Consider the following 21,868-nt stretch of genomic DNA (forward strand, 5'->3'; position numbering starts at 1 on the left):
ATGTACCACATTTTCTGTATCCATTCCTCTGTTGAAGGGCATCTGGGTTCTTTCCAGCTTCTGGCTATTATAAATAAGGCTGCAATGAACATAGTGGAGCACGTGTCTTTTTTATATGTTGGGGAATCTTTTGGGTATATGCCCAAGAGAGGTATAGCTGGATCCTCAGGCAGTTCAATGTCCAATTTTCTGAGGATCCTCCAGACTGATTTCCAGAATGGTTGTACCAGTTTGCAACCCCACCAACAATGGAGGAGTGTTCCTCTTTCTCCGCATCCTCGCCAGCATCTGCTGTCCCCTGAGTTTTTGATCTTAGCCATTCTCACTGGTGTGAGGTGAAATCTCAGGGTTGTTTTGATTTGCATTTCCCTTATGACTAAAGATGTTGAACATTTCTTTAGGTGTTTCTCAGCCATTCGGCATTCCTCAGCTGTGAATTCTTTGTTTAGCTCTGAGCCCCATTTTTTAATAGGGTTATTTGTTTCCCTGCGGTCTAACTTCTTGAGTTCTTTGTATATTTTGGATATAAGGCCTCTATCTGTTGTAGGATTGGTAAAGACCTTTTCCCAATCTGTTGGTTGCCGTTTTGTCCTAACCACAGTGTCCTTTGCCTTACAGAAGCTTTGCAGTTTTATGAGATCCCATTTGTCGATTCTTGATCTTAGAGCGTAAGCCATTGGTGTTTTGTTCAGGAAATTTTTTCCAGTGCCCATGTGTTCCAGATGCTTCCCTAGTTTTTCTTCTATTAGTTTGAGTGTGTCTGGTTTGATGTGGAGGTCCTTGATCCACTTGGACTTAAGCTTTGTACTTTACCCACATATGCATACAAATTAGTTCTGCCTAGAGTGCTAAGTTTTTCACTGTTTACATTTCATAGACTTAAGATTCGAATAATTTACTTATTTATTTGCTAGAAGATAGTTTTATGCAATGCTAAAGTACAAACGTCCATAGATTTTTGTAACATTTTTTCCCTCCCCTCTGGTGTCCTAATTTTAAAAAGAAGAAACTTTTCCCCAAGGACTAGGATTTGATTCCCCAGAGGCTTCCTCCTGTTATTTTTAAAATGTTCTCTCTCTTGTAAACTTGAATGATTCAGAAATGGCTGGGGGACTACTTATTAGGTAAAGGGCTTGCAGAGAAAACACAAGGACCTAAGTTCAGATCCTCAGTGCCTGTGTAAGAGTGGAATGCTGTGGTGTACAGGGTTGTGGTGTTGGCTAGGTCTGGGGGTCTTCTGGCTGTCTGGCTAGTCAAGTCGTGAGCTCCCTGTTAAGTAAAAGGTCTTATCTCAGAAAGCAAGGCGGAGGAAGCATTTAACATTGGCCTCTTAACCTTCTGGACCTCTTGCCTCTAAGAATGCATGCTTGGGTGACTACACTTGACCATAGGTGTGCGCGTACACACACACACACACACACACACACACACACACACACGTACAGAGTATGCCTCAGTTGTCTTTAGTTTACCTTCAGTGTGGTTAAAGTGTGTGTAACTGTGCTTAGAAGAATCTACTTTAAGCTTTAAAGATGCCCTGACCACCTTTTGGCTCCCGTACAACTACTCACTTAAGCCTCGGTCTTAAGCACAGGCATTCTATACAAGAAGCACATTCCTTGGATGGCTTCGCTTAGTCGTATTTACTATGACCATAGATTAAAGCACCTTGCTTTTAGATGCATGTGTGGTCCTAGCTGTTGTTACGGCAGTTGTTACATAGAACATTCTGAAAATCCCTGTAACAATAGGTTGTGAAGCCCATTTCTGAGTAAAATATATGTAGAGAGTGTAACATTCGGTAAATGCCTAATCTCTCATCTTGATACGTTTTCAGGGAGGGGTTGGAGCAGTGGCTCTGAGAGGTTAGGAGCACACAGTACTCCTGCAGAGGACCAGAGTGTTTCTCAGCACTCCAGCTCACGGGAATCCAAAACTGACCTCTGGCCTCTATTGGGTACCTACACCAATGTGCACATTCCAACACAAACATACGCACGTACACATAATTAAAAGGAATAAGTGATTTATCTAAGTTTTACAGATTAAAATATGAATGTGTAAAATTAAAGGTGTCTATTTTTAAGAAGCCAAAGTATATTGTGATTATTATTTTATATGAAAGGTTTGCCTGAATCTGTGTGCTGTGCGTGTGCCTAGTATCTGCAGAGGCCAGATGAAGTCATCAGTTCCCCTGAAACTAGAGCTGTAGACATGGTTCTGAGTCGCTGTGGACGCTGGGAGTCAGACCCAGGTGCTCTGGAAGAGTAGCAGTGCTCTCGGACCCATCTCTCCAACACAGCCAACAGGTCTTTTTTTTTTTATTGACTGAAAATGGGCACTCCATATCTTTTTGTTTGAATGGTGTTCTGTTCTGTTCTGTTCTGTTCTGTTCTGTTCTGTTCTGTTCTGTTCTGTTCTGTTTCTTGTCTTTCTTCAAGTCTTAGCTTTTCTGTAAAAGTAATACCACTAAGTCTTCAATAGAAACAGATTAATAAAGAAAACCATTTCTCTTTTCCTGTTTTCGTAGTCAATGATCACATGCTGCTGTCCCAGAGTTAGCTCATAAATTTTGTCTGGGTTTAATTTTCTTTCTATTTGCAACAGAACAGAGCGCGTTTGAAGGTTCTATAATGAAGTTGCTTCAACCAGTAAAATTGATTATAATAGTTTGCTGTAAGTGATGGTCGGTTTTAAAAAAAATAGGATGTAGTTTAAACTGTTGAATAGAAATTTTTAGTATAGTAGTTTACAAGGTAGCTCTTGAGTTCCCAGCTAGTAATTGTACTGTAAGCTGGCTCACCTCCTCAGGTGTCACCTCATTGCGGGCCTGCCTTCCCGGCCTGGTTTGGTCTTAACCTGGTCCCTGTCCTGCTGCGTGTTTCTCTGATGATGCAGACTGGGTTTCCATTTCATGGAGGTTGTGTTGTCGGCAGTCAGAGTGCGCTCTGCAGCTCTGCATCTGCTGTCTGCCGTGTGGCAGTGCCCTGTGTTGGAGTTGGCTAGCAGTGGTCGCACTCACACCATGTTACTACTGAGTGTTTGGATGTGGCTCAGGAATGAATAGCCGAATTTTTGTTTCCATTAATATAAAATTAAATAGCCACTCCTGCCTGGTTAGTGACTACTGCATCAGCACAGACCAGATTCCATCAGCTTCATGGTTTTCATTGGACATTTTGATTTTTTCACATACAGCTTTAGCACATTAAAAGTCCTTTTATGTCTGGAAACAGTGTGAACTTCTTTTTTATGTAGTTTACTCATATGTAGCATGAAAACATCTTTCTCAAAGTCCAGAGAGTCCCGGAATACCTAGATTACTGGGGAGGATCAAGTGCTCCATGTTGAGGTCTGGAAATCACTTTGTGCATCTGCCTCCTGGGGCTGAGTGGAGTTAAGCATGGCCTTAAAGTCTGTAAATAGAGTTTTGGTGAAGCATTTTCCAGTTGAGATATGTCTGTTACCGTGAATGTTTGACACACTGGCTCTGCCACCTTGCCGTCAGTGACAGAACTGTAGCCTGGGCGCTGGAGGGGCAGTGCACTCACTACCCCCTCCTTGGCGTCGACAGTGGACGGTCAGTCTGCAGTCAGATTGTCAAACGCTTTTTACCCTCCTGGCGATAGATACAGAGGTGCTACTTCAGTAGAAACATACTTTGAGTTTTGGAGTTTGCTCTATCCTGGGTGAGCGACAGACAGTAGACTGCTGGTTCAGTCTTGGGCTGCAGCAGCCACAGGTCACAGCTCCCAGTCAGCTTTGAGGGGGACTGGAGCCCTCTGTGGTACACCGTGCTGAGCCCAGTGCTCTGTGTGTTAATGTACTTTTGACCCTTGGTGCTTTAAACTAATGATGGTTGATGGTTGGGCCCCGTCCATGTCAGGGGTTATCTGTGTGTTGGTGCTGCTTTTACTAGTCTCCCAAGGAAAGAAGCAAGTGTTCCATGCCGGTCGGGAAACCAGCAACTTTTAAAAGGCCGACTTAATTAAGGGGAAAATGGAGATATGCCAAAAATAAAGAGGCTTTTAGAAAACATTTAAAGCAGCAGTGGTCTCAGAATAGGAAGTTGGGGATCTGACTTAGAAGAAAGGGCACATACGTACTTGCGTACACACACCAGTGTGGCAGAAGACCTGCGAGGGTGGGCAGTGCAGAAGCAGACGGGCTCGGCTGCTTTTCATCTCTGACCTAGGCTCCTGTTTGACCTAAGTCTGTCTTGCTGCAGCAGCACAGGCCAGCGAGGAGGCAGTGGCCTTTCGCCGGGAACGCAGCACATTTAGGCGCCAGGCAGTACGGCGCCGGCACAATGCAGGGAGTAACCCTACCCCTCCTACCTTGCTCATCGGACCACCCCTAAGGTACGGTATTTTACAGTTCCACCAAGTTCGGCATGCATGCGGTGAACCTTCTGACCTGTCCTTTCTGACCTGGGAAAGCTTTGCAGGAAGCTTGCTTTTCTTTCTCTCTTTCTCTCTCTCCTGTGTATCTTCAGTTCTGTTAGGTTCCCTCTGCATGCGCCCGTGAGCCTTGCATTAGCATGCCTTATGTTGCACTGTTTAACAAAGCTGACAGACTGACTTTGCCCAGTTTGAAAGTTGCAAAAGCACATTAGCGACAATAGAAGTGAAAACATACCTGTTAAGTTAGATTTATTATGTTTCCTACTCTAACATAATTATATTAATGTAATGATTTTACAATGTTAAGTATGAACAGTTACAGAACAAGTGGTGACCTTATTAAGAAGTAGAAATCAGATCTCACTGTATGAAGTCAGTTTGAGTAGCCCATGTCACTAGAAGAGTACGTTTATTTATTTATTTATACTGTAAAATTGGAACCAAGTACTGGATACAAACAATTTTATTTATGTAAAGTATGGTCAGATATATACCTGTTTACATGTAGAGATGTGTGGAATTTCTCAACCTCTATCATGTACTTAAAGCATTTCATTTTCCAATATTCTCAACCTAGAGAACATGCATTTATGATCTTGAAGATAATCTCCATTGCATTTTTAAGTATTTAGAGTCCATGTTTTGATTTAGAACTATGAAGACCTTCTCAAAAGACTTGTGCTTTATTTAAAAGGACAAACATGAATATCACACCCTGTGTGTGCTTATGCAGTACGCACATCTTGCAGTGTGAAAGTTGTTTTCATGCCACGTTCTAATGCGAACTTCCCAGCCTTGTAAGGAAGCTTCTGGAAGACAAAAACATTCCCCCTTCCCTTCTCAAACCTGATTTTCAGAATAGCAAAATCCTATTTTAAAATTCCCTTTATACCCCCTGGGACTTAAAACGCTTTGTTTCCTTTGTTGTTGAGCTGTACAGTAGACCAGGAATTTCATGTTCATTTCCTAGTTTCTTAAATAATATACAACTTGATAAAACATATGTAGATAGTGCTAATAGTTAAAGCATAAAGGAATGTAGCCAATTTAAAGATACATTTGTTGGAGAAACTTTTGTGGGCCTTCCGCTGCTGTGTCCTCTCCCTCCTTTCCTGCCCGCAGGACTTTTCTTCCTGCTAGTGAATGTGGGGCACAGAGCCGTGTGCAGGGCCGAATGTGCATCGCCCACTTGGTTCTTTCTAACCTCCTCTGCTGCCCTTGCATAGCACCTGCTGGAGACAGTGCCTTTGCCTCCCTGCTCCCTCTGTTTTCCTTTCATAAACAGCTTTAGCTGTTTGCTCTTAAATTTTTCATTCTTTGCCATGAATATGCCTTCTGAGTCTCACTTGCCCAACAAATGTGGACAGGGTAGGCTTCGTCCTCGGCCTGGTGGAATGCTAGAGTCACCCTTCCAACTCCAGCCAGTCACGCAGGACTCTCCTGCCTCTCTAGAGTTTAATAGTTGAGAATTTACTTCTAAGGGCTTTCGTTTGGCTGCTTGAAAGTCACCTTCCAGTGGCTTTCAGTCACCTTCCAGTGACGTGCAGGTCTTGTTGAGACTCCAGAGTATTTCCAGTACAAAACTTGCATGTGTCTGTATAGATGGACCTTATTATGGGTGAGATAAAAGTAGAATGTAGCTGTAAAGAGTTAGGAGAAATACCAACTTAGTAAATGACCCTGGCAATTGGAAACTTCCTCAGTAAAGCTACTTTACAGTGTGCACAACTGAATAATAATGTTATCCTTAATAAGTAGAGACTAGAATGGCTATTGAAACTTTGGGAAAACCTTTTGTCAAAAACGACTAGAGCAGGTGTGGCACTGCCTTCACCACAGTTGCTTTGTAAATACCAGCCCAGTCTTCTGTAATCGCTCCCCTTATCCAGGGGTGGGGTGGAAGTGGTCTAAAAGTCCATACAACACCTTGAAACCATGGCTAAGACAGAACCGTGTGTGTAATACACTCCCCCAGCCATCCCCCCCAGCCTCCACCCCCTCCCCGCTTTGATTCCTTCTTATGGTGCAGTGTGAGCTATAAATTCAGCAAGAAATGAACAGTAACTACTAACAAAATGGAGAAATCAGCTATATTAAAGAATTAAACAGTATGAATGTTTATTTCTGAATTTTTCAACTTAATGTTTTTGGATTGCTGTTGACTGTAGGTAGACAGAATCAAAGAAAGCAAAAATTCAGAAAAAGAGACTATGCTAGGTCATTATAAACATTGGTAATCTAACCACTCCAAAAGTAATGCGATAAAATGTATATGTACAGGAATTAGGATTAAATGAGCAACGTTTTTACAAAGAGAGTTTGTATGCTTATTCAGGTCTTATTATAATAAGCTCCTTAAGAATTATTTAAAATTTTTTAATTAAAATAGCTTTATAGGTAGGTTTTATAGGCCCTAGTTAATTCTTCTTAGTGCCTAGAGCTAATAAAAAAAGACAAATGTTAAAAACTCTTTATAATATAAAGTTTGCTATTTATCACCCTACATGTCATATTTCCAAGGCCTTGGAAGGTGGAGTAGACGGAAGTCATCTTGGTGAAGAGCAACTGCTTTAGTGTATCTCTAGCTTCATCTAAAATGTGAGGTTAAACCATCTATAATAAAATGAGGTTACGCTCAGTTTTGAGAATACGTGGTTAGAAATCCATGGGGTCATTTTGTGTTCGGATGAATTTTTTCCTCTGGAACCTGCATATTCTTTGGCATAATGTAGTAATACTCTGAGAATTTACATTTTAGTTGGAGAGACACTAAGGTAACTGACAGTGTGAGGTAGAATTGCCAGGCACTTCCTTGGTGTATCGAGGAGGGGATGGCCAGGACCAGCTCTATGTCTGCATTTAAATCCGTATGCCTCCTTGCCAGCCCATATGACAGACTTAGATTTCCTTTTACTGTGTGATAAAGGATTTACTACCGTAAAAAAGAAATGAAGAGGAAGGAAGAAAAAAGTTGTGTTCACAGCATGGCCATGATAGCACCCCTTTGGGCATCTGACTCTTGGCCATGTGTGCTAAGAGCCAGCTTTCCCTGTTGCTCATGAGGGCTTTGACAGCAGGAAGTGAGGGTATAAATGCTTGTTAGCATCTTTTGGTGTTTAAAATGCCATAGTTACAACAATAGATTCTGACTAATTTATTTGGGAGTGGACTTTGATACATTGCTTTATTTTGAAAACATTGTATATTTGGTTGACATTGTGCATTGGTAGTTTGACGACTAGAACATCTTCAGATATGTTCACATTAAAGTGTGGCTAGTTTTCATGTGATCTTTCTTTCGACTTTAAGTGAAAAAAGACTGATAGAAAATTTAGAGTACAATTTTTTTGGTTGAGTTATAAGCTGAAAGTCCATAATATTTTAATGGGATTTTCTTCTTGTGTGAAACCTGTTCCTTTTGATGAGGTTCATGGATAAGTTTAGATGCTGCTGATGAAGAGGGACACATCAGCCATGTATAGAAAATGAAACTGTTTAATTAACAAGGTCGGCTTTTTTTCTTTTTTAAGTCTGTAGTGCTGGAGATGAGCCTATGGTTTGACACGTGTGGGCAAAGACTGTGCCACTGAGTTGCGTGACCAATCTCGTGACCTGTCTGATAGCTGCTGGGAAAATATTCTAAGGAAACTGCTAAGTGGCTAAGTGAGCCAGCGTGAACAACAACCGTGTGCAGGCTTGCTCCTTAGAACGTGGCTTCTCAGTGGCTGAGTCAGACCTGCAGCGAACATGCTAATGTAGGCCTTTTGTGACAGAACTGGTCAGCAGTACATGCTGTCCTGTTTGGCAAGCACTCACTATTAGCAGCTGACCACTTTGGTGGCTACTAACTGTGATGTGTGGTGATTGTACCTGAAACACAGTTGGCACGGGTGAAGAAGTAGAATTTAAAGATCCCAGGGATGATGGCTGTGTCAGTGTAGTTTACAGTATACGATTGCTGTAGACAGCCTTCACCTCAGTCAGCCAGCAGTGTCTAGGGCTTTGATTGCAGTGGATTCAAGGGTCAGAGCCTTAGGAAATGACATTGTTAGAAATGCTAAGCTAAGCAAGACCTCCCTGGGTAGCGTTCTTTTTGCTCTAGTGCCTAGTTATGTTAGGGACAGCCTCTGGAACTGCTCAGAGTACACTTACATTCACAGAGGGAAACACTGCTGGGGCATTGTGTGTAGAAAGATGTATGACAGTTAAAACATTTCAGGAATTTCATCAGCTTAAGTTAGAGTAAATCTTGTATTACTAATGTTAATAATGGCATTCATAGTATCTTAAGTAATCATAAAAGTAAATGAGTAAATAATATAGGAAAATTAGTTTTATAAATGATAAAATAAATTTATACTAACAAAATACTAACTTTTAAATTTTATAAAATTTATGAAACTACTAGAATATCTTTGAGAAATTAAGGTGTCCCAGTTGTTAAGATTTTCTAAAATAATGGATACTTGTTAATGAGATTACAATATGGTCTGGGAAAGAATGTAACAGTTGGTGATGAGAACATGGTTTTTATGTATGTTTTGTGTGTAACACATGTACCCTTATTCTAGAATATGGGAGCTATTATAAATAGTAATTTATAAAGCCGTGTTTCACTCAGCTGAGTCTTGTTTTTTGGTTCTTTTGTGTTAGTTTGTGGTATTCTTTGTTTACTGTTATATTTGGTTGATTTGATAGAGATTCTTTGGTTTTCACAATGTGTAGAAATTGTTTTATTGATCTGAATCTGAGATCTTAGAACGTTAGCGGGAAAGCTGCAAAGTTATTACAAGGTAAGGTGTAGGAGCCCAGCACCGAGCCACATGTCTTGCGTACACTCCAGGCTCCTTGCTCTCTCTTCTTCACTCTGGAATCTAGTCCGTTTGAGCTGGAACAAAGCTGAGCTTGACAGTTAACCTCTGTACTGAGTATTTACTGCTCTCCTCTGTGAATCAGATGGGTAAGGACAAAAACAACTGTAAACTGTAACTGTACAAAGCTTCTTGGCTCTTAGGTTATTTGAAAAGTGTCATTTTTGAAATCAGTGTTCTGTATTGCTTTCACTCTAGCTATTGTTTTCTCTTTTCTTCCCTGTAATGTCTCCCCAATCCATGTTCTCTCCTAGCCTTCAAGATGGTCAGCAAGGCCAGCAGTCCACAGCCCAGGTCAAAGTCCAGTCCCGCCCCCCATCCCAGGCTGCAGTGCTCAGTGCTAGTGCCTCCTTGCTGGTGAGAAAAGGGAGTGTCCACTTAGACGCCTCACATGACCATGCATCTGCTGTAGGCGGTAGCAGTTTGCACGATGAACTTGGTATGCAGGCCTGTTGTAATTTCGATTTGGAAACTTGTAATTGGCAGCAAGTGGGTAACAGTGATTGCATTCGTCTCTGAGATGGCTTTATTTTGGAGCTCTGCATCAGGGCACTGTTTTATTCCGTCTGTTTGCCCTGAGTTTACAAGAATGAATTGCTTTTTCTTGTTGTATTCTCTTTACTTTTATTATACTTTTTATTTTGAGCATATCTATCACTAATAGGCAGCTAATGTGCTAATAACTGTTCCTTGTAATTAATATTGTCTTATGATAATTTGAGTGTTTCTATTATTCCCAGGAATACCATGTGGGAAAATAAGAATTTTGGGGTGGTTTTTGAGACAACCTTAATTTTTGTTTTTCTTTTCTTTTTTTTTTTTTTTTTTTTTCGGAGCTGGGGACCGAACCCAGGGCCTTGCGCTTGCTAGGCAAGCGCTCTACCACTGAGCCAAATCCCCAACCCCGACAATCTTAATTTTTAAAAGTCATTTGAATATGTTATGCACAGGAATGTTCTCTAATAGGTTTAAAAGTATCCTGCATTTTACAATATGTCCATCTCTTGCCATAGGATTTATTATAATCCTAAACGTAATGTTCTTAGAACAGCATGGCTCTACTTGTGGCTGATAACTTTATAAAATATTTCATTATCTTCTAAGATAGCTATGAATTGTGCAAGTTAGTGTTTAGGAGTTCGGCATGTTTCAATGCACCCTCAGCAGTAGCAAATGCACCGGAAGACATGCCTTGCACACTGGCATATATTGGCTCCTTCAAAGCTTCTGCTCCTTTGTGCAGATGCGTGTGTGTGTGCATGCGTGTGCACTAGCATACCCACCCACCATGTGCACATGCACATATCTGCAGAAGCCACAGGAAGATACTAGGTGGCTTGTTTTTCAAGGCAGAATCTCTCACTGAACTCCTGCTGGGTGATTTGTCCATCTGGATGGCCAGGGAATTCCAGGGACCTGTGTGTTCCCTCCCTCCCCAGCTCCGAGGTTGTATGTGCAAACCTTTCCTGGCTTTTTTCTTGGGCACTGAGGATCCAGTGCCAAGTCCTCAGCTCGTGAAGTAAAACCCTCTACTGACTGAATCCATGTTCCCAGCTCACGCATTTGGATTCCTATTTCTCTGTAAGACACAAGTTTCCTGCGCTCAGATTCACAGTGGTTTAAGTTAATAAAGAAAATCTTGTTTAAATTAATCTAATAAAAATCTTGGTATTAAGACTCACTTGAAAGCCTTTACTTATTCTGATCTGATTGATCCCTGTTACGTGGGCTTTTCTCTTAGGAAGGGGACTGTCCAGTTTATGTGTTGGTTGGAGGAATATATGGCAATAAGGAACCAAAAATTAGGTTTACCAAAACTTGGTATGCTATTTATTCATTGACTTCCTTTCCATTTTGTAAAACTCGGGACTATAGAGTGGTGTTAATAAATAGGTAAATATGAACTGCAGCGTTTCAGAAACTGCAAAATGACCATCGGGGATAGTTAGAGCACTGGCACGTCTCCAGGCGGTTCCTCGATGCAGTGAGAAAACAGTATAGCACTAGGTGCAGAGGCTTTTCCTTCTGAGCTTGTAATTTGAGAGGTAAGAAAGTCTTATAAGGAAGGTGTTTGAGTAAAATAAAGTAGAATTCAGTTCTACTTAGAGTAAGTGCTTTCAAGTGAGTCTTTATAACAGTTTTTTATTAGATTAATTTAAACCACTGTGAATCTGAGCACAGGAAACCTGGGTCATACAGAGAAATAGGAATCTAAGTGTAAGGTTGGGAACATGGATTCAGTCGGCGCAGTGCAGTGCAAGGCTTCACTGCACGAGCGGAGGACCGGGCCTTGGATCCTTGGTGACCGAGAAAAAAGCCAGGCGAGGTTTGCACATAGAACCTCAGAGCTGCACATAGATCCTTAGCTACTTGATTGGCTTCAGTTGGTGGGTTTTAATGCAGATCCATGTTATAACAGTGATTCCAATACCGTGGAAGCCAAGATTCTGGTAAGAAAGGGTTGGTGACTCTGCAAGAATAGCGTACTGGCCACGCAGCAGCCTGTGGGTTGGCTCGAGTAGAGAGCTTCATTTCCAACAGTTCAATTTGAACTGTTTCAGTGTTAGACTAACAGACCAGACATAAAATTAAACTGTTGATAATTTTTTCGAATAAGAATTCATAGATACAATAGAAACCAAGTGGGGCTTGTGAGATGGCTCAGCTGGTAAAGGGGCCTCCTGTCACTGCTGGCAATCCTGGGACCCAAAAAGAGAACCGACTCTTTATACAAAACTTATGCGTGTGCACACACACATATACACTCATACATAAATAAAAATGTTAAAAAGAGGAAAGGTAAAAATGCTCCCTAAAAATATGACCTGTTTACAACGGTTTACTTTTTTTCAAATTTAGTTAGTTTTATTGAAAAAGTTTTCCCATACGATTTTTACATGCAATAATATATACATATGTATATATACTTATAAAACATACATGTAAATGTACATATACACATATCCATATATTCGCACACATTTATTTAACATGTGTAATTGTTAATAATTTTAGAAACTGAATCATAAGCAATATAACTTAAAGGAGAAATTTAGGATATTGCCTTTCTTATAGAATTCATTTCTGTGCAAGTTTAGTAAAGTGCTTAAGGGTTCAAATGATGTAATTATTGCTGGATACATTTTGAACATAACATCGTTTTAAAGATTCATTTCATTTTTAAGTATGTATATGTGTGTGGTTCTGTGTGTATGTATGTGCACTTCAGTGCAAGTGAGCTTTGAGGCCAGAGGTATTATCTTCCCAGCTGTGGGACTCTGGTGATCCTCTCCCTAGGTATCAGTTCCCTCATTTATCAAAGGCGACAACACTAATGCCTGTTCCCAGGCTTAGTGCAAGGATTGTGTTATTAAACATCACAGTGCATGGCATTAGGGTGTTTACTAGATAAATGACCATTGTTAGTACTGGTTAATAAAATAACACTAGGTTATAATTCATTTAATCTGTTGAATAAGCTCATTAAGATGTCTCCTCACACTTCTATTGGAATAAACCCTTTGCTGAAGTCTCTTTACATGAGCCTGTGTGTACAGCAGTTGTTAATTCTTCAGGATTAGAATTGGAGTAGAAATCAGTCCAGGACAGTGAACATCCCTATAACTTTGTGAGCATCTTTACCTCTTGCTCTTAATTACTCTAGTAAGGAGAGCTCAAACATTGTTTATATTTTATCTGGCAGGTTGGGGACAAGAAACTCATCTAACCTCCTTATTTCCTAGATAGAATTTAGAAGTTATCATTGTTACCATAGCAAAGCTACAGAATAATGTTTTACATAGTTTTGGGTACCTGAATTGCTCCATGAATTTCACAGAAGATCCAAGGGCTGTCTCTTAGGAACATGTCGTGAAGAAGCCATTAACCTGTAGGGCCAGATGATCTGCTCTCTAATTAAACATTCTTAAGACTGAAGTTGAGCGTGAGTTGAATTCTGAGCGACACCCCACAATCAGTGCCTAAAATGCTGATACTTGTGTTTTTCTCTGAGGGTGGCATGGGAGCCATTTCTTCCCACAGAGCCTGGCTCCTGTGTATTCCGCTTGAATCTTCCAGGTTGTTGAAATTTCCCATAAGACAGGGAAAGAGGGAGAATCCGAGTCAGACACTCCAGGCTTCATGTTCCCACTAGTGACTTGGAAATAATGTACCTTTCACTTTCTTCTGCCTCCCCACCATGGCCTAACCATGGTTGCTGAGTGACGCTGAGCTGAGGAGAGCTGCTTGGTTAGGGAGTGCAGCATCGTGAGAGGGTGGGTCCTGGAGCTCGCTCTTCTGCCTTTGGCACAGCAAGATGACATCGGCACCGATAGACAGAAGACCACTGACCCACTAGAAAAGCGTCTACGTGGGGATGGAAGTCAGGGAGTTGGGGGACAGGAAAGGGTGAGGGATGATGGTCACCCCAAACCAAATATCTATGAAAACGCAAATAAAGATACATTTTAAAAAGAAATATTAATGTCAAATCTGAAGCTCGCTCATGAATTAGGAATTAGAAACAAGTTTGAGAATTCCTTTCATCTGTTGAAAGTGTAGAGTTCATGGCAGAGCTCTGAGAAATGGATGACTAAATAGGAATTCATGTTTGGTAGGGCACGTTAGCATCACAGACCAAAGTGTCCGTGTATCTGTACCTCTAGATTTTATATACATAAATTTTAATGCACTTAGTCACTTAGTACTGTGCATAATTTTGAAAAATTGTAAAAAGACCTTTGAAGTACCCATTATGAGAGAACCACTTAGAGCTAATAGCTTACATAATCCAAGTCATAAATCATAAGAGTATCAAAGAGAGACTGGTGAGATGGCTTAGTCATTATGAGTGCTGGCTGCTCTTCCAGAGGACTCAGGTTCAATTCCCAGCACTCACTGTGGCTCTCAGCCAACCACTCATAACTTCAATTCTAAGGGATCCAATGCCTCTCCTGGCATCCTAGGGCATGAGGCATCATGCGTACATGTGAGCAAAACATGCATACACATAAAATTTTAAAGAGGCTGATGATATTCAGAACTCGGGCCCTCTGTACTGGCGGGCATGCGTGTATAGCTGCATATGCTTGTAGAGGCTCAAGACCAACATAGGCGTCTATTGTTTTCTACTGTAGCTTTGAGACAGGTTCTCTCATACTGAACCTGGAGGTCATAGTCTGACTAGACTGACTGGCCAGAGAGCCTCTGCTTGCATGCCATCCTCCTGTCTCTACCCCCTGGGATCACAGGGACATACCACCGTGTCCCAGTTTCACGTGGGTGCTGGGGACCTGACCTCAGGCCCACATGCTTGTTCAGCAAACCCTTTATCTCCTGCACTGTCTCCAGCCCACGGGTCTGCTCTGTGGACATCGAGAAGCTCGTTAAGGGAGGAGCAGTTTCAGACCAGTGCGTCAGAGGAGACTGGTCGCGTGTCTTGGGCCAAAGTGTATATAGCAAACCCGTCTGAAGGAACAGAAGATGCTCTTGGCACTGAGTGTCTTAGGGGCACTGGCAACAAGTCCTCACTCTGTGTACTCTGAATGTTCTGAGTTGTTTTGTTTTGTTTTTTTTAAATTAAGTAACAGCAAACCCCTGTGTCATTCCCCATTGTCTAGGTGGGATCCTGTGGGGGTTTCACTGAGAATACACTCCCACACTCATCCATCTACTCAGACTCACCTGCATAGTCTTGCTTTCTTAAAAACCTAAATTTCCCTCAGTTTTATGAATGTATCATGCAGTTATGGTAAATGTCATCCATGTAACATGTACAATCAACTCACTGAGTTTTATCAGGTGATGTTCTGCAGGTGAGAGAGAACTAGAGCATTTCTGTCCCCTTCAGAAGATGCCATGTGTGACCCAGTACAGTCCTTCCCTCTTCTGGTGTTGAGAATTTACCACTTTACATTCTTCTGACACAACTTCCCCTTCATAAAACAAATGTCTTATTTTACTATTGACAATTGAAAGGTTACAAATAAATTTCCAATGTGAACAAAAAACTTTCTAGTGCTGTGAGAATGGTTCTGAGGAAGTGTGAAGGCTGGGGACTGGGCAGCCAGCATCTACAGATCTTAGACATCAAAGGCCCTTGATGAAGTGTTATATCATCATCTGCAGGGACCACTGTGGAAGGTACTCTTCTTCACCTGTACAGTGCATGCTGTGATACATGCTTACACATACATCTGGCATGTGCCAGCTGCATGCAGTACCATGCTAGGTGCTCTGGAGGCATGACCAAGCCAACGCTTTAAAAGCGGCAATGCTTTAATCCTCACTTGTTCTAAGTAGCTTTGTAAAAAAAAGAATCAGTTAAAGTGCGTCCATTTTTCTTTTCTTTTTGACCTCTGGAAAAAAAACAGTTAGCATTAGGCTGTTTGAGCTTTAATAAAAAATGAAGTTCACAGGGGCATGCTGGTAGACGTCTGTAGTCTCAGTTACTTACAAGGCTAACATGGGAAGGTCACTTGAGCCCTTGAATTTGAGGATCAAAACATCTCAGGCTGAGGTCAGTCTAACGGACAGCATCTTTTGTCTTTGTCAGTATCGAGGCAAGAACTGGGGGATGTAGCTCCAGGCGAGTAGCCCCCGGGCTCTGCCTGAGCCGTTGTGTCCCATTGTCTTCTGGCAGTTTCCTGCTTGACATAAGTTACTGCATCCCAGACATCGCTCTGTTCTGTCCCTGAAGTCGCCCCTCTTCTGGAAGCAGATCCGATGGGCCATGTGTGTGTCCTCTTACGCTGAGGTCCCCAGGAAGCATCTATTAGTATTCATCTTGTTATGTTAGTTTGTTCTTGAAACTACTCATTGTAGTACTGAGAGCATATTGTGTATGGTGTATCTATGGGCACTTGGTAATTTCTAGTTTATGGACATTGTAAACAAATGTTTGATCGGGTTCTGTGTTTTGTGCTGTTAGCGGTTGAAATAAAGGTTTTGAGAATGACAGGCAAATCCTCCACTGCCGTTGGATCTGCCTCAGCCCTAATTATTATTTTAATTAGAGCTAGGGAGATGACTAGGTGGGTAAGAGTATTTGCTGTGTAAGCACAAGGACCCTGAGTTCAAATCCCCACCACCCATGTGAGAAGCTAAATGGGGCCACATGTAACCCCAGGACTGTGGGAGGCAGAGACAGGAGGGTCACTGGGGTTAGTTACTGGCCTAGTTCCAGGTTCAGTGAGGGGCCCTGTCTCAAAGGAATAGGGCAGAGAGTAATATAGCAGGACACCTGATGTCCTCCTGTAGCATACACCACACACAGCCCAGCAGCACCAATAGCAACAAAGCAGTTCTGTATCCTTGCCAGTGTCTTGCTGTTGTTGGCCTGTTTTTAACCTTGATGGCATCTTACTGTGGCTGAAGTGTGGGTATCCTGTGTGACTGTGGATGGCAGGCCTCTCCTGACTGTTTGGGGGCATGCATACACCATACATATCCCCGTATGTGCCTCAGTTTTCAAAACTAGGTTGGTGGCCCTCATGGTGGTTAGGGATGGATTTGACTCACTTGTCAAGTTGTAGGTGTCGTCTCCTGTCACGTAGCTTGCCCTTTAGTTTACTTGACCACTCTACGAGTCATAAATACCACCAGAGTGCTTGCCCCTCTGAACTAATACATGAGTTGGCAATGGCACAAGAGCAGTTTGAGCGCGTGTGTCCCTTGCGAGGTTCAGCTGACTTGGGGATGAAGGAGCATGATGAGACAAGCAGGTTTGGGGACGGTGGCTTTCAATAAACACATCAGTACTGTCCCTGTGCACTCTAGTGTCTTCCACAGGCCCCTTTAAACAGGCTTCTCACATCTGCCCTCTTTGTCACACTCCTAAAGCCCTGTCACAGGGTTGTGTGGAGGACAAGCTGGGTCTGAACAGTTAAACTTACAAAATGTCCTCTTCTGACTTCCATAAGCACTTCACTCAGGTGTCCAAGCCCACACTCAGCACATACACGTACACATCATCATTGAAAAGAAAACCTTTCTTAAAAGAATTAAGTTTAGGGGGTTTTAGTAGCCTGAGACTCTGGTGGAGCACAGGTTAGCAGACTACAGCTGTGGGCTGGGCCAGCTTGACACTTAATTTTATAAACAAATAAAGAAAATGTGTTTTGTGGTGGCTTTACGCTGCAATGACAGACCTGAACGTTGCATGGCAAGAGTGTTTATGGCTCTGGTTGGCATTGTGGCCTGGGAGAAGGGCCTGAGAATGAGGCAGACTAAATAAAGCCTCCTGCAGTAGCCAACCTTTTTCGAGCATTTGACAGTTTATCCTCCGAGGGTTAAGAGCACTCACGTGAATGCAGCTTACATGCACCAGGGCAAGCCACAGACGTGGCAGAAACATGCTTTTTTCTTAAAGGCATATAAACAAATGACTAACTAGTTGTAGTGAATAATCTGCAGTAAGCTCCTGTCTGCCACTCCTGGGAAGGCCAAGAAAGCACATCTCACGTCTTTGAAGAAACCGAGGTCACAAAACGTTTGTCTTGCTTTCCTGGAGTTTTCTCACAGGCATACAGAGTTCTCTTAGCGCACTCCATTCTTGGACCGTGTTCTGACAGTAACGTATCAGGACCACAAAGCTTGAGGTGTTTATTATCTGGTTCCTCAGAGAAAGTTTGCTGGCTCCTAGTGTGGGGAGAAAGAAGTCCATTAGCCTGAAATGCAGTGAGTCATTTCTGTCTGGATGAAAACTCAGGTTACCTCGGAGACTTAAGAGCCACCATTCATGGCAGTAAGGACATCTCTCCATTGAGTCAGAGCTGAGGATCATTAAGCCTTCGCTCGTAGACGTATAATACAGTCATGGTGAGATGGAGCAGGATACTTAACGGACCAGACGTAAACATTAGTACTTAAGAGTATGTGGTTTCTCTAAGTCTTCTGAAACTACTTACATAACCACCCTCCATGTATCTCAGCTCCTGGAGCCCTTCTCTACTCTTAAGAGTAATACTTCATAAGCAGGGAGCTCCAATAAGGCACCGTACCAGGCTCAGACTTGGAAGACCCAGAGGACAAGCAGGCTTAAAATCCAACAGGAAGGGTTCAGGAAAATAAAAGGTCTTTTGTTGGTGGTCACTGGAGGATTAAAGAGATCTGCCCTACTAGGCTCCTCCTTCCAGAACATGCAGGCAGGTAAAGGGAGCAGCAAGGGTATCCTAGGAGTTTAGAAGGTGAGAGTCTGTGCTGTGTACCGTGTGGTGAGCCCTGTCCAGATGGATGAAGTTGGAGCGCTCCCTGACTGCCCCACGTCCGGAAGTGTCATGTCTGCTCTTAGAACACCCACTCTGCACTTCCGGCTGCCCACTGTTGGCGGTTCACATTCTTCCCTAAGGCTGCTGTGAGACTTTCCTACTCAGGAAGATAGTACATGATTAACAGGTTGAGTTCTTGCTGGCAGTAGTATTAATTGTTAGATATTCATTGATGACAAATGCTAGCTGCGTTAACTTTTCTTTTGTTTTTAGTAATTGCCTTGCAGATGATAGTTTTATAAGTCAGAAATTCCAGTTGTCATGTTTGTTTGGTCGTAAGTTGTTTTTCTTTTTCTTTTCTTGACTCCTGACTGACCCTTTCAGACATGGCTAATTATGAACTGGCAGTAGAGTCCTGATTCGTTTACAGTTACAGTTCAAATGGGGCAGGCGTACTCATGGAAGATTTGTCTTCTCCCTGGCTTATGTCCATTCTGTAAGAAGGAATGTCAATTTGAGGGTTTTCACATGCTGTATATTAAATGGAAGCATAAGAACATTTTGAGTTTAGAGTGTGGATTTGAATATTCCGATTGTTATAAACACTGGTAGCGTAGAGTTGTTTTAGTTTAAGGGATAGATTTTCCTTTGCTAGATTATCAGATTGATGCAGTGCAGCGTTACTAAGGTTTTCACTGAGACCTAAAGCTCTGTGTCTTCGCCCCGGTGTGTTTATCTTGTGAAGGAAGTGAAGGACTGTGGCTGTCACTTGCTCTGTGCACAGAGTGAGTGCAGGGCGTGTGCTATGCGGTGAAGCAGGAAAGGCACCGTGCACGTGGGTTCCAGGACTTGCTGTGCTGTGTCCCACTTTCCTCTAAGAGCCTGAGCACACCTTCAACTTTGTGGAGGGGAGGCAGACACCGAGCTTCTCAGAATCACAGTACTGTTGGAGACACGCCCGTTCAGTGCTCTCATTTCTGAGACTTGTTTCGTTTTTGTTTAAATATCTAACTTTCGTTACTCTATTTTTAATTAAAATTGTTCTATCATTTTGTTCTTTCCATTCCCCTCCCAACCCCTCCCACATATCACCCCTCCCACCAAATTCACCTTTGGCCTCTTTTCCTTTAACTGTTGTTACATATATGTATATCCTCACCAAATGGTATTACTTTTTAAGTCATTGGTTTATATAGAGACATTCAGAGTTACAATTTTAAGTGCCAAAATGCTGAAATTTCCAAGTTCTAGAAAAGTTGATCTTACATTCTTTGGTTAAAATGAAGTCATTTTTATATTTTTAAAATTAAATACCTACACATAAAGGATGGCATACAAAATGAATTCATGTTCGTCACTGCTGCATTCAAAAGTTACAGACACAGCATCTTTCAGTTCCAGCCTGTGTAGAGATAGTGTTGTAAATGTATGGAGAAGACAACGTTACTGGAACTCGCTGTAAAGCCTGCAGTGATTTGAACTGTTAAGTACAAAATTAACAGAGATCCAAAATATGTGCACATTGTGCCTTGGGACAGTGTAGACGTTCCTCTCCTTTTGAACGTGACACCCAGTGTAGAAGTTCCTCTCCTGTTGAACGTGGCACACATCCAATAGCAATTTCTGCAGCCCACTCTACTATACTTGGGGGAATTTCCAGTAGGAAGTAAGCAGATTGACAGCTTTATTGTCCCAGTTGTGGCTGCTAGTTTGGTTTTTTAAATATTTGGGACTGACTGAAGCAAGAGATTGAGCAGTCTTTGAAAATCCACATACTTCACAGTTCACCCTTTAAAAGTAAGAAATAACACACAGGCAGAGAATGTTTCTCTTTTTATGTTTGCTCTAATAGTTAAAATACTGGGACTTGTCACTAGCTCCGTATTGCCCCTTCACTCAGAATGTAGGGAGTTAATTCCCTCTGTCTTTGTTGAAGTGACTATTTCATAAACCTGTTCATTTGACTTAACCTAGTATGTTATTCTGACAGACAATACAATGGTAAAGTAAAATTTTACATATTTTATCTTGTGGCCAGTAGAATGTAATAAAGCAATCTTATTTACTACTTGGGACGGGGTCCTGTTAAAAATTCAATTATAGTTAAAATGTTCTGGAAGTCTTTAAGAGTCTTGATATTGAGTGCCAGTAATCAGAACTCAGTGTATACTATGTGTATATGTGAAACTGTGAAAACAATTTTAGTTTACACTGTTTAAAGATTGTTCATGTTTAGGACTAGGATGTAGCAGAGTCCAGCATTTGTCTAGTGTGCACAAAGCCCTGGGTTGTAGCCCCAGCACTGTGAAAACTGGGTATAGAGGCACATGCCTGTGGACATTAGAGAAGAGCAAAATGGAAATTCCAGGTCATCTTTGACTAAATAGGGAGTTCAAGCCTAGCCTAGATAAGAGACCGTAGAATCTCAGTTATTCCAGCTTCTAAAACAAACCCTCATAAATTCTCAACTCCTTGACAAGACCATGTAGTTGCCAAGTTATATACCTTATCTTGTTGGCTTCATAAAAATGTATGTTGGTTTATTTATGTGCCCTCCATCATAGTTAGGCCTCCATACATCCTTAGGAAGGCATTTTTAGGAAGGCATTTCAAGTGGGGTCTGGGTTTTAAAATTTCATTAATAGGAACTGGCTTACATAGTAGAGTTTGTTTTAAGACAACGGGGCTTGGGGTTGGGGATTTAGCTCAGTGGTAGAGCGCTTGCCTAGCAACCGCAAGGCCCTGGGTTCGGTCCCCAGCTCCGAAAAAAAGAAAAAAAAAAAGACAGCTGGGCTTTTGTGCTATTATTTCCTTGTTGTATTCATTTTACTTATTTTCCTCGTACTTTTCAAATATAGAGAGGAACTATTCTAGACTGTGCCATCACAGTCAGGTGGCATTGAGTAGGGTACTGTGGCATAGGCCGTACTGTGCCATCATTGTGGGTAACAGCTTTGCAGCAGGGGCTGCTGGGAAGGGGCATGGGACTGAGCAGAACTTCTGAGAGCTAGGTTTTAGTTCTTGTGTGTTTAGCTAGTTTGATTTCTAATCCCTTTAGATTTTATAGAGCTATAAAATTGTCACTCCAAAATGTTTACACAACTCCTGTGGAAATATTGTATAACTAGTGATGCTAATAAGTGGTTTAATTAGCACCAATATTAACTTCCTTTGAGCCATTTTGACTTTTCATTTCTTCTGAGCAAAATAAAAATAATAATTTTGTTGTTGTAAAGTTTGAACTGTCTCAACCTTTAAGCAGTTTGGCATAGCACCACTCATGTCAAGGTGGATTTGAAACATTCAGTCCTTTGTCCTATGATTATCTCAGTTGAGGAGAAGAAGGGAGCCAACTCAAACCTCCTCCTCCTCTGAATACTGATCACGT

General features: G+C 41.9%; 1 protein-coding gene across 12 annotated transcripts in view; it reads left to right on the top strand.

Annotated features, from left to right (window-relative positions):
* The window catches only part of Pcnx1 (pecanex 1), a 136,873-nt gene that overhangs the window by 62,128 nt on the left and 52,877 nt on the right, over positions 1-21,868 (top strand). For 5 of the 12 annotated variants that reach the window (XM_039112295.2, XM_006240299.5, XM_039112296.1 and 2 more), the window contains 2 exons: positions 4,229-4,361; positions 9,529-9,713. The exons of 4 other annotated variants lie outside the window; for them this stretch is intronic. In XM_039112295.2, coding sequence (XP_038968223.1) covers positions 4,229-4,361; positions 9,529-9,713 — 318 coding nt within the window. Of the gene's footprint in view, positions 1-4,228; positions 4,362-9,528; positions 9,714-21,868 lie in introns of those variants that run through there. 3 more of the 12 variants (XM_039112294.1, XM_063261934.1, XM_039112300.2) reach the window with 2 other exon arrangements.

Source organism: Rattus norvegicus, chromosome 6, assembly GCF_036323735.1.
Source record: "Rattus norvegicus strain BN/NHsdMcwi chromosome 6, GRCr8, whole genome shotgun sequence".
NCBI classification, from domain to species: Eukaryota; Metazoa; Chordata; class Mammalia; order Rodentia; family Muridae; genus Rattus; species Rattus norvegicus.